This window comes from Solea solea, chromosome 2 (genome assembly GCF_958295425.1).
Source record: "Solea solea chromosome 2, fSolSol10.1, whole genome shotgun sequence".
Classification (NCBI taxonomy): Eukaryota; Metazoa; Chordata; class Actinopteri; order Pleuronectiformes; family Soleidae; genus Solea; species Solea solea.
This window is the reverse complement of record NC_081135.1, coordinates 10,860,400-10,872,716: the sequence shown is the minus strand read 5'-3', so window position 1 is coordinate 10,872,716 and position 12,317 is coordinate 10,860,400. Positions and strand designations below refer to the sequence as shown.

The 12,317-nt window shown below is 39.1% G+C and overlaps 1 protein-coding gene across 1 annotated transcript; it reads right to left on the bottom strand.

Moving 5' to 3' along the window:
* Positions 1 to 7,096: 7,096 nt before the first annotated feature.
* On the bottom strand, positions 7,097 to 11,692 carry LOC131441991 (uncharacterized). Its single transcript, XM_058612390.1, has 8 exons — positions 11,039 to 11,692; positions 10,884 to 10,956; positions 10,695 to 10,807; positions 10,515 to 10,613; positions 9,345 to 9,529; positions 8,334 to 8,391; positions 8,191 to 8,253; positions 7,097 to 8,111 (listed from the first exon to the last, which is right to left on the bottom strand). Exons 1-8 carry the CDS (start codon positions 11,354 to 11,356, stop codon positions 7,521 to 7,523), a joined length of 1,500 nt encoding a protein of 499 aa, XP_058468373.1. The 5' UTR covers positions 11,357 to 11,692; the 3' UTR covers positions 7,097 to 7,520.
* Between the last annotated feature and the right edge of the window lie 625 nt (positions 11,693 to 12,317).

The window sequence follows — 12,317 nt, the reverse complement described above, 5'->3', positions numbered from 1 at the left end:
ATGATATCTGAGGCGCATTAAAGTCCCGCAGGACGTTTCCCTTAAGTACAAAATAATGTACTTTACAATCCAGCAAAATGAGTTCCAGAGACAGAGAGGGGCTGAGGTCAGCCGCCTCCAGGAGACTTCATCAACTCATTAGCTCTCACAGCTCAGGGCTAAACTGTTGATGTATTAATCTCATTCTGCCTGCCATCATTGTTGATGTTGAGAGGATTCTGGCAGCATCTCGGCGAACAGTGAGGGAAAAGCACAGAGGCAGAGTGGGAGCGTCAGAGCTCACCAGACATGTAATGTCTGTGGAAAAGTCAGATGCGGAATCACAACAATTACTGACAAAATTGTAATATCTTAGTAAAAGTATGTGATAACGTGAAAAAAGCAATTGGACAAAGCTGTAAAAGATCCCTGCTGTGAACCACAACACCGTTTATGCCCATAATACCAAGAATGCACATACAGGACTAGCTACCACTACCTCATGGCTGCCAACGTGTATAGGAAAAACTCCTTATAACCACTTAACAAAATAATGGAAAGGACAGAGTAAGAACCACGCCTGTATACAAGTTTCCATTTATCAAATGTTATTTTAAATATGTTTTATACTGTTTAAATTTCAAATTTAACACACAAAATCTGGTGTTCATGTACTTATAATTTGTTTTTCTTCATTTTAAATTGTTAATACAGTATTTTAACATGCAGTAAATTGTAAATAACTGCCAGATTATTAGCAAAAGCACTTAATCACAGGACATTTTTTGGCCCCTCTTTGGTTAAAATAAGCAAAAAATGCCCAGACGGACATTTTGAGGCTTAGGTGTTAAAGGATTTATATTTCTAATCACACTGAATCTGAGATTCGGATCAAATCAAATCATGAGTAAAACAGTGTAACATGTTACCTTACTTATTAAATAATAATAATAAACAAATATATAAAACATTTGAGAACATCTTTCAACATGAATATATGAGTATGTATGTATGAAACCATTTGTGGCATTTGCCAAAATGTTATATTCATACAATAATGCACAACAATAGTTTTTCTGGCTGCTGCTGCTGCTGCTGATACCAGCGCTCACACAAACTCACTGCCCTCAACTCACCACTGGCTGCAGGCATGTGTGTCATCTCAAAGCCCACTTCTAGAAAAGAGAGAAGAAAGAGTCAAAAGTGAGACAGAACAATAATAAAGCCAGACAAGAAAAAGTTAGAAGGAGAAGCAGGAGGCTGCATTTGGACTCTGCAGTGGCCTCCACAGCAGCTCACTTCTACACGGGCCTTGTTTGTCCAGCTTTGACCGACTCAGCATGCCGCCTCTCCGTTTGCCAGGAGAACAAGTTTTCTTTGGCCGGGTTTACGTGCGAGGGTTACAGCTTATACATGACTGAGAAATAACCTGCTGAAGAATTCATGATGATTTGTTCACTGCTAAAGAATCCAACAAGTCTGTCCTCACGAAACCTGCACCGAACGTCTGCTGAAGGGCAAAACGTTCACAGTTCCAACAGTACGCTCACCCGCCACTTTATTAGGTACGCCTGTGCGGTCGCTTTGTCATGCAAATATCTAGTCAGCCGATCACATGACAGCAGAGTAATACTTTTTTTTAAGGCATGTAGACATCATGGAGACCAGTTGCTGGAGTTGGAACCGGGCATCAGAATGAGGAGGAAACATGATTTAGGTGTTTTTGAACGTGCAGGTCTTTCAGAAACTGCTCATTTACTGGGATTTTCACAAATCTGTGGCTACAAAATAAAAATACTAAATAAGCAAAATAATATAACTAATAATGTAAATTACCTTGCAGACAGGAAACAAGTCAAAGTAGTCCAGTACAGATAAACAAGTTTCTCATAGTGGAGTTTGTCATCAAGCCAGAAACTGAGGTTCTATTTATAGGACTGTACATTTTCAATTTGGAGTTGCAATGTTTCCTGTAGAACAGCATGCTTTTTGTTTTTATTATGGTTTAACAGTCATTGGTTTAATTGTTTAAGACTCTGGGGTGCTGCTGTGCAAAGATCCTTTTGTCAATTGATTCTTCCTCAGTAAAAATGACTTATGGTTCCTTAATACCTGCCACACAACAGCTAAAAACGCTTTATTTTGAAAGGAATTACATCTGATGTGGGTTACCTTAGTATTGTATTTCTTATGTTTTGTTATTCTGTATCTTAAAAATAATTCAGATGATAATATAAGTGTTTTAAGTAGCCAAACTGTATTTAACAATAATATGTTAAAGTACTTTTACTATTGATACCTTATGTTAATTTAAAAGCGAGTGCTCACTTTCACACAAGTAGAAACGTTAATGTACGTTTGAGTATCTCATTCAAAACGCGTCACAAGAACTTTGTGTTTATTTCATGTTCCTTTGAAATCATCAGCTAATGTTCTCTTAAATTTTTCTCCCACAGCAGTCATATAACCTTCAGACATCGCTGGCGTTCAGAAAACCACATTTGAAGAGACACATCCTCCCCTGAAGTGCTCTCGGGTTTGGGATTCTCAGCACAGGATTCACACTCTTCTTACACACGCCGAGACGTGGACCAGTTCCACGGACACAAGGGTGTTTCTGGCACAGCGGCGCGTACATGTGTCACGGGCCTCGCCGCCTCGGCTCGCAGCCTTCACTCTAATATCCTTTTTACGGGGTTTTGCTTGGCGGAGGAGCGGGGACTGGTTTGTCTCTGTGGCCAAGCTAAACACAGCAATGTAGCAGGGGAGGACAGATGGTCCGTGATGGCAGGCAAAGACAGTCTGCGGCTGTGCCCTTTGACCCCGACACTGTTTTTTTCCAGCACATGTTAGCATCTATACAACAGGGGTCTCAAACTCAAATGACCTGTGGGCTACACATCTGCTCCGGTGGGCTGGAAAAGTGAATAAAAGTGGGAAAAAGCAACTGTTTGGTAGTGGAGTGCAACATCAGCTTAAAATTATGTCCCACTATTCCATCATGATATTGCAAAAAAACGTTATTTAAACAGAATTCACAAAAACATGTGTTTCTCTCGATATGGAGCGATACATAGTTCACATTTAAAACATATTTATGATGCAAAATTAATCTATTAGTAAAAGAAAGACATGCAGAAATATCTCATTATGACTTGATATTAAGTGGCGGGCCATATGAAATCAATTTGGAGAGCCACATCACATGTGGCCCATAGGCCACGAGTTTGACACCTCTGATCTACAGAGTCAGTCATTTCCATTAGGACTTAATCTCTCTATTATTTCATGTTTGGTTTGATTAAAATAATAAAAGCAAACTGAATCCTTAAAATGTAAAGAGAAACAATAATGTCCCACACAATAGTAACAATAAAATCGGATTATTCAAATTCAAAGTTAATCAACAAATCATTGCAACACGACTTGTTTATACTAACAAAGTATTATTCTTTATCAGTACTAACCAATTCCTATGTAAATATCTTTTTGTTATTTTATTTTTGTTATATTTTAGTAAAGTTGCTAACAAAAGAAAAACAAAAATCAGCATTTTACAATAAAGTAGCATGAAAATCCTACAATTACTTTGGTTTCTAATTAACTAAGAAAAAGTTGTATTTTCAAGATGGGTTGATTTAAATTTGTTAAAACCCCCAAAATGTGTCCGTAACCCTTTATTATCCTTATATGATTGAACAAAACACAGCAAGAGAGAACTGGAGGAAACAGGACAACGGGTACACTGATTCTTATTGATGAATCGATTACGCTGCCCCCCAATGGTGGCATACAGTACTGTACATATGCTTGTGCTGTTTTCAGGAACAATGGAAGCGTGACCAAACTGAAAACATGTTAGAGAAACAATCGTTTAGCTTTGTAATACGTTAAGAACTCTCTCTGTTTAAATCCCTGCTTTATTTTGCCATTAGAAAGGGAAGTTTGTAAGAAGCTCACTTTTCCACACCAAACTCCATAGAGAAAATCAGTGTTTTTAGCTTGCGGGGACACAGGAGCGTCTCGTCTTCTGCTGCCTCTTGTGGTAAGTTTGTGTCAGTGAGGTGAATCTGAACAAAGGATTTCAAACATTCATTCAAAAATGCCATCAACTTATGAATGGAGGCACTTGTGTGCTGTGATGTAAAAATCACCAAATTTCTCTATGGACTTTGGTGTGTGGAGAGTAAGTGGTTTAAAAAGCAAGAGATTTGAGAAATTGGTAAACATATTCTAAGATATCATAGACTTAACTTAAATATCAGCCATCTGTTTAAGACTTTGAGATCAGGCTTGTTATTAATCCTACATGAGTGAGAACCTTCTAATTTCTGTGTTTGTGCCTTTAATCCACAAATATAATGTGGCGACTGATACAATAGTTGCTGTGTGCCTTTTCCTCCTAAATAGGAAAACATATTGAGGTCATTTTAACAAGTGCCCAAATACAGAGTTATCCAGCCACAAGGCAAAAGACATGGGCAATTTATATGTAATCCATTACCCACAATTCCTTGGGCCAGGATCCCGGGCTGTCTCCTTGGCCTGGGCGCGTAAACAAGATCTGATTTCTGAAATTGACGTATTTGAGGTAACATTCCCATGCCTTGACTTTGCAGAGCATTTCAGGGCTCCAGGTTTTGGCAAAGGCAAGCAGAGAAACTTGGAGCCTCCGCTGAAAAAATGCAGGAATAACAAAAAAGAAAATTCAGCTGTGTGCAGCCAAAGCTCAACCCATTTTCAGAACAGACTCATGCTCAACGATACGTTTTCTTGGAGAGGTAAAGAGTCTTTATTGATATTAGACTATTAAACTTAATGACAGGATGTGGATCTATGGTTCCAGCCCGGTGCTTGTATTACCTCGGTCTTGGCTGCGTTTGCTGTGTTTGACCCTCAGATAAATATCTGTGTTTGCATAGTTGTGTGTGCGGGGGGAAAAGTGAAAGCTCTTGTTAGGTTGTGAATGGTGACTACAGTCGAACTGAAAATGAAGCCACCCATACTGCAGGGAAAGTTAAGGATCATTCATTCTTTATTATCCTGAGTGTTCCATTTCTGCCAATAAACTCTCATAAATGTTACATACTGGACCTTCAGTTCAACACAGCCGATATCTGGTCTACTGTAATGATGGCGATATTTTGACTCATATTTTTGGCAGATTTTCCTCTATCTGATAAAATATAGGTTTTATAATTAATATTATTACAACAACCCCATCTCTGCTGCATTGCACTTATATATTTCAATTTAAACCAATGTATAAACTAAAAAGCCTCCATGAAACAAGTAAATTAAAATAGAAAACAATGATTGGATGAACAAAATAGTGACTTGGTATTTTACCAAGTTTCTGAGACTGAAAATGTGGAATGTGGAATATTTGTAAATTAATAAATACAAATTGGCCGATCCCCAATTATTAAAAAATTATAATGGTCCTGATTGACTAATCTGTCTACGTCTAACAAAACATTGCATAAACGCTTCAGTAATGCTCGTCATCATGTGAGCTATGTGGACCCATTTTAAAAATAAACACTGGGGGGAGTCAAAACAGATGTGTGTAATTCTGTTAGAAGACTGCATTGGTCCATATTGGTTCAAGCCAGCCCACGACCTGGTACCGGTCCCTTCCCCGCGGGGTTTGGGACCCATGATACATACTTTCATTCACAGACGAATCACATGGCAGCAACTTAGTGCATTTAGGTATGTAGACCCGGTCAAGACGACCATGGTGATGGATGTTACTCCAACTATCGAGAGAAGCGACCACTTTGGGAGGCAAGTTCTGGTCAATGAGAGACAAATACCTCCCACTCCCTTCAGCTTCAGACAGTAAACGTGGTGTTTCACCTTCCTCTGCACTCGGAGCGATAGATTAGGAGTCGATGTGAGATCATTTTCTGTAATTAGCTGTAGGAGACTGGACTTGCTTGAGTTTAGTTGAAGAGGTTTCACCTCTCATCCAAGAGGCTTATTCAGTTCTGACTAATTGGTGGAAAAAGCCTGAAATCTGTCTTGAGACTCAACACAGATGGTTCATCCCTCTGACCCAATTTCAAGTGGTTGGTTTCACCTGAGTCAAGGTGTCCAAGAGACAGAGTGTGCTATTGGGTATGTGTTGGACATCCCTATTGTTGCTCTACGTGTGACTGGAAAGAGAGTTGGGGACAGCATTGCAGGTGCCTGATAGTGTCTTAAGTGCCCTGGTATGCTTCCTTGCAAATCGTAAACCCTGGTATACTCTTACATCAGAGTCCTGTAGTATCCCACTTCATCACCGGTTGACGGTTCAAGTCTGGACACCGGGAATAGGACGTATTCCTACCAAAGAAGAGAAAGATGCTACAGCTCCCTTGGACACATCTGGTTCACAGGGAGTCTGGGTGTCAACCGGTTCATGGGTCAAGGCTCGGATGACTATCCTTGGCCACTACTTCTGCGGTTGCTGAAATGTTTTTTTCTGCTTGGTGAGCATGGCTTAATACTCAAGTATAAGAACATGCACAAACTACTTCAGTTTGTGCATGTTCTTATACATGTTTGTACTGTCCAGGCGCAGCCAACATGCTCTTTGCGCACGGTTCCAATATCTGGGCGAGTTGATGGCGCAATTCGCGTCATTTCCACGTGCGCTGTGTGCAGAAGTATACCAGGGCCTTCAGTCCACCTAGGAAGTCCAGTCACCTACAGCTAAGTACGGAAGATGACTTTGACCTGGATGAGTGAGGACCTTCACAGACAATTATATCATCCAGCATTGCTCTCATTACTCACACCCATCTGTGGACAGGGAACCGTTTGAGATGAGGTGTGACTGGCTGGCTCTCGGAGACACTGGGTTGGGCTTGGGAAACGGGTCATAAACTAACATAATCCCAAGTATATCAGGACATACTGATCTATGGTCAGAGCTTGAAAGCTAATTTAGGACCACAAATCACAAACACAGCACAGAGAGTTTGTCACTGAGAGTTTGGGACCTTTGATCCCTGTGTAGCTCAGTAATTTCAACAGAAAACATTTTATTTAATTAAATGACAAAACAAAATGACATTGAGACATGGTACAAGTCTAGCTCAGGTTTTTTTTCGTATGAGTGTTCACGTTCACTCAACCTCAGGGACAACACATTTTAAGTTTCCAGCCAGAAACGTTTGCCTGGCAGCAAGATTGAAGTGAATATGTTCTTAAGATATGAATGATATATAAGTAGACATAGATTTTATGACATCAGTCTTTTGTGAAGTGGCTAAAATCATACAAACACAACCAAAGTACCTGAACTATCCCCATGTACCTGGAAGGCCCTACATCGAATCAGACCATTCCTTCCCAGAACTTCATGAATCAAAAAAATTAAAGCGATGCTCGCCCTATTATATCATGCACTACTATTTTAGCTAGGAGCTAGCATAACCTAGCATTGTGAAAAGGAAAAAAAGGGCCAGGGCTGCATGTGTCAAACCCATGGTTGTAAGGAATCATCTACCACAAAATCAGAACGGTGTTTCATGGTGAGCTGGAGATGTTCACCTCTTGTTTGCTATCCTCTTGGATCTCCTAAGACCAGCGCTCTGTGCCTCCTCTCCATCATCACGTGGAGGAGCAGGAGCAGGAGCAGTAGCAGCAGGAGCAGCAGGAGCAGCAGCAGCAGCAGCAGCAGCTTTCCCTCTTCTGCGCGACGGTGCAGCCTGCAGCGGCTTGCTGGACTGCACGTCCACACTTTTCACTTTAGTCTGTGCAGTTTCTGCAGGTTTTTGTCTCCCTCTCACAGCTTTAACAGACTCTTGGGATTTAGCTTCATGCTCCTGAGCTTTCCTTTGAGGCCCTTTGGCTGCTTTCAGAGACCGGGATTTTGTTTGCACAGTTGTTGACTGAGTTGTTAATGGAGTTTCATTTGTGTCATCTTCACCAGCCTGACTTTCTGTTTTAACATCTGCACGTTTGCTTCTGTTGGATTTCCTTTCGTTTTTGGCATCTGGCAACTTTTCCTTGGTCTTCTTTCTTGGTTTCCTTTGTTGTTTCCCTTCACTTTTAATCTCAGAGGTGTCTTCTACTTTTGCTTCCACTTTGTTGCCTTTGCTCGTCTCGATCTGCGTCTGAAGAGCTTTATACATTTCCTGGGGAAACCAATTTTACTGGATGATTGCGCTTTGTGCTTCAAATGAACGTCCAGTCAAATGTGAAGTCAAATCTCACCTCTTGTCGGACGAGTTCCGATGTCAGATCAGACAACTGTGTCATCATCTTCTGTATTTTCAGCTAAAAGAAAAATCCAAAATAATATATATTTTAAAAATGATTTAATCATAAATGAAAAAGCTATGTGGAGCTGCATTCACCTGCTCGGTTGCAATCACTTTTTCAAGCCGTCCATTTCCTTTGGCCTCGTTTTTCCTCCTAGCACAGGACGTTTTCAGGAATCCATGTTAGTCATAAAGCCTTTCTTTTTCTGTTCAAAATGTAGCTTGACACAGTTTTGCCAACGATATTTAAGAAATCAGACATTATTCATGAGCGTTAGGAAAATTCAATTGAGAAAATAATCACTAAAAATTCCATATCTGGCATGTACAGTGTAAAGAGCACATGAATGTACCTGGTAGAAAACTCTGTTTAATTGTTGTACCTTAAAACTTGTAAAACTGAAAGATTTCAGAAAATGTGGGCTGAAAGTTAGATGGTTGTATGTATTTTGGTGTCATGTACATAAGTTCCCAACCCTTGTGGCTTTGCAAGACAACAAAAGTGAGGTTGCAGCGGTCCAATAAAAATGATAATAACAATAATTAAACAGATAAACCATAACTAAATCCAGGCCTGGCAAATAAACTCTGCTATAATGAAGCTGCCTTTACTAAAGCACAGCTGAGGTTTTTCATGTTACGGTTTGGAAAATGGTTGACAGGACTTGAATAGTCTAAATAACAGAGGATATGATCATTTAAAAGTGTTGTCAGTGACTAAAAAATGTGGCACACCACTTAATAGAGGGTAAATCTCAAAATAAACATCATTTTCAAACAACATCCACACAGCTGCGTCCTTTCTCTGAAAAAAGGCTCTGTCAAGCAATACTATCAGCCTTGACTAAGGCAGCATTTGTGTTTATACAGCAGCAGAGCACCAAGAACTCACTTCTGGAGCTTTCTGTGTTCCAACAACACTGTGCTGACAAACACAGAGAGAGTCGAGTCGCAATAGGATTGAATGCACTCATTTGACAGTGATTTAAGTCTTGATTACTTGATCCTAAATCACTTTTATGTTGCTCTTTTTTTTTTTACTTTTATTACGTTTCTCATGTCTGTGCTGTCAAAGGATGCCACAAATAAAGTGACATGAATTTTTACCTGTTTGTCAGGATCCTCTCCTTCTGCTTGATCTGATACCTCGTCTCGTCCATGGCTGTCTGGACGTCTTCCTCCATCACCAGGGCGAGGAGATCCTTGGTGTCCAGGTCTGTGAAGTCCGAGAACGGCCTTGTTATTTTGAGGACGACCATTATCCACTCGCTGAGCTCTTTGCAGGATGGGAACTGTAAGGGGAAACACATGCATCAGGAAAGCCACCGATTCAAATCTGAATTTCTCAGACAGTAAATGCCACATGGATGATCTCAAACTAATCCATCATCTTTAGCCTCAAATGTTTCTAGCATCAATGAAGATATTTTGGTAGATGGTAATGTAGTGATGTCATGATCCTCACTACATGGTTTAGATTGAATAAGTTATCCTTGAATATACAAAATAAATCAAATACAATTGAATTTTTGCTGTAGATACTGTACATGACATATAGTGTTTCCCTTGCCCCAGTTAATGTTAAAAACATATGCAATAATAAGCTAAAATACAATATTAAAAAGATAAATGTAAGACAATATAAAACAAATAAACTGTATGTGCATTAATGGACAGTATCACAATATATATACATGCATAAAGCAGCAGTAGGGCATAAACATCAGTGACTGCCTGGGTTAAATAAACACCGATCTTCATCATCTTACGTTTCTCACATGCACAGTTACTTTAAACAAATTCTGAAATAGCTCTCATAGCTGAACACCGTTGCACTATAAAATGATAAGTAGTATTGATAAATAAATACATTTTTAAATGATTATTGTATGTGGGGATATATTATTTTAATACTTCATGTAATTGTCTTGTTATCAGTGTAGTCTGTAGGCCAGTGTTTACCAAACTTTTTATAGGATGACCCACATTTTAAAGATGCCGAACCAAAATCCCAATATAAATTTAAACAATTAATTTAATACATTTAAAAATAGAGCAAAGTTAGCAGCCATTTCTGTAACACCTGATATTATTATGAATCGGTAAACTGAATCATTTCCAAAAAAAGGGCACTTTATTTAATACCATTTTTGTGCATAAATTAATTAAAATAAATGTCTGCAGTCTGTTTGATCCTTCATACGATATTTTTTGATCCAAACTTGATTTATTGATCGACTTCTCACCATGTTCTCACCTTGTTCACTGTTAACTCACCTTGTTGAGTTCAGCCTTCACTTTGTCTCTGGAAGCGCACGCCAGCTCCAACGCCATCTCCTCCCTTTTCAATAACCTCTGCACCTCCAGCAGCTCTTCCTGAGGAGAGTTGACATGTTGTAGTCTCATCACCAGGAACCTGCCATCTTAGTTAAAAAAAAATAAAAAATAAAGAAGCACCTGCATGTGTTTGAGCAGTTTCTCTTCCTTCATCTTGTTTATAAACTCCAAGTCAGCTGGTGTCGGCTCATAACCTTTCATCCCTTTCAGCATGGAGTCAGTGCACGCCGGCTCTGAAGTGCAGGGAAACAACTTGTCAATCAAGTCAGTGGTTTTCATTTCCTGCTGAATTAATCATTGTTTTTGTACCCGTTTTTGTCTCAGTGGTGTCCAAATCAAACGTCCTCCTCTTATCAGTGTCTTTTTTCTCTTTGGGAACTGCCTGTTAAATTAGACACATACATAAAAAAGATAGAACTATGTGTGCCAGTGAAATAGTATTTATACTGATCTATTGCATTTACCTCCATGTTAGGCTCAGGATCCGAACTCAAATCTTCACCAGAAAAATCAAGGCGCTTTGTCACGTCCATCAGGGAAAGCCTTTGTTGGGATGTGATTCCAAACATCAGAGCTCTACTGTTTGTGTGTTTTATCCACACTCGCCTCCTGTCTGTGAACAGGTGGAGCCAGTGTCTGCAATCACCACCGCTTCCTACCTGTGTTTCACTTCTCACCCCGACCACTAGATGGCGACATGCTCCTGCTGCTTTCGAGGAGCGGGTGAAAAGCAGTTGAAGGAGAGGGGTTTTTGGCTTCCAAATGTGGCACAACTCATGCATTATCTAAACAGCTTACAGTCAAGGTCAAACTCAAGGTCACAGTTTATCTATATGGCTCATTAAACAGCAGATCCTGTCGCTTTAAGTGCTGTATATGCTGAAAATAGAGTGAAATAAAACACAATAAAAACAAGTTAAGTAGTAAAATGCAAAATAAAAACGGCCCAAAATAAGATAAAGAATGTGCTGATTGCAATGAATTATTATAAGTATCATTATTTTAACTAAACTACTTCACTGCCACTAATGTATAATGTGTTTTTTGTACATCCTAGAGACATTTTTAGATGAATAATGTTGAACTATAACTACACTTTTTTGTGCTTATTCTTTACACATGAGTTATTTCCATTTTGTCATGAAAATATCAAAAGAGAACGCACAAACTGCATGGTGATCCACGGGAATTTATGGGAATTAATGAGAATGAACTTTTTGGATAAAGAAACTGTGCCATATAAATACAAATATATTTAAAAATGTAATTAAAAACATTTTTATGATATAATTAAAAAAACATGACACATTAATTTGTATCTACTGTACATCTATATCTAATAATATATAGATGTAGATATAGATACAGATATGTGGTTAAAGGAAAACATCCAGCAGGAGGCAGAAGAAACAGCGTCATATTCCAGGTAGCTAGCACCATGACAAGCTAGCCTCATGGTGCTAGCTAGCTTACATTTAGCATATCAGAGGCCGCCACTGTGGAACCACCATGTTCGTTATAACAGCCTACAGAGGACACACACACAACTATAAATGTTGCTAAATCTCTATGATTTAAAAATTTCCATGTTGTGTTCTTTTATATTTCACAATATGTTTTTTTTAATGATGCTTTCTTCTTGATTCTACAACCGCTACTAAAAAAATAATATAATTTTGCTGATTAAAAATGTTGACGCTCAGTCCTGAATGAAGGCTTTTACTTTGCAGTTGAGTGTTTTCA

Excerpts from the sequence above, each read along its gene's own strand:
- LOC131441991 (XM_058612390.1), bottom strand. The coding sequence starts at position 11,356 with ATGCATGAGTTGTGCCACATTTGGAAGCCAAAAACCCCTCTCCTTCAA. Across the intron at positions 10,808-10,883 it reads CACCACTGAGACAAAAACGG|AGCCGGCGTGCACTGACTCC; the intron begins GTACAAAAACAA and ends CCTGCACTTCAG. Across the intron at positions 9,530-10,514 it reads TGAAGGCTGAACTCAACAAG|TTCCCATCCTGCAAAGAGCT; the intron begins GTGAGTTAACAG and ends TTCCCCTTACAG.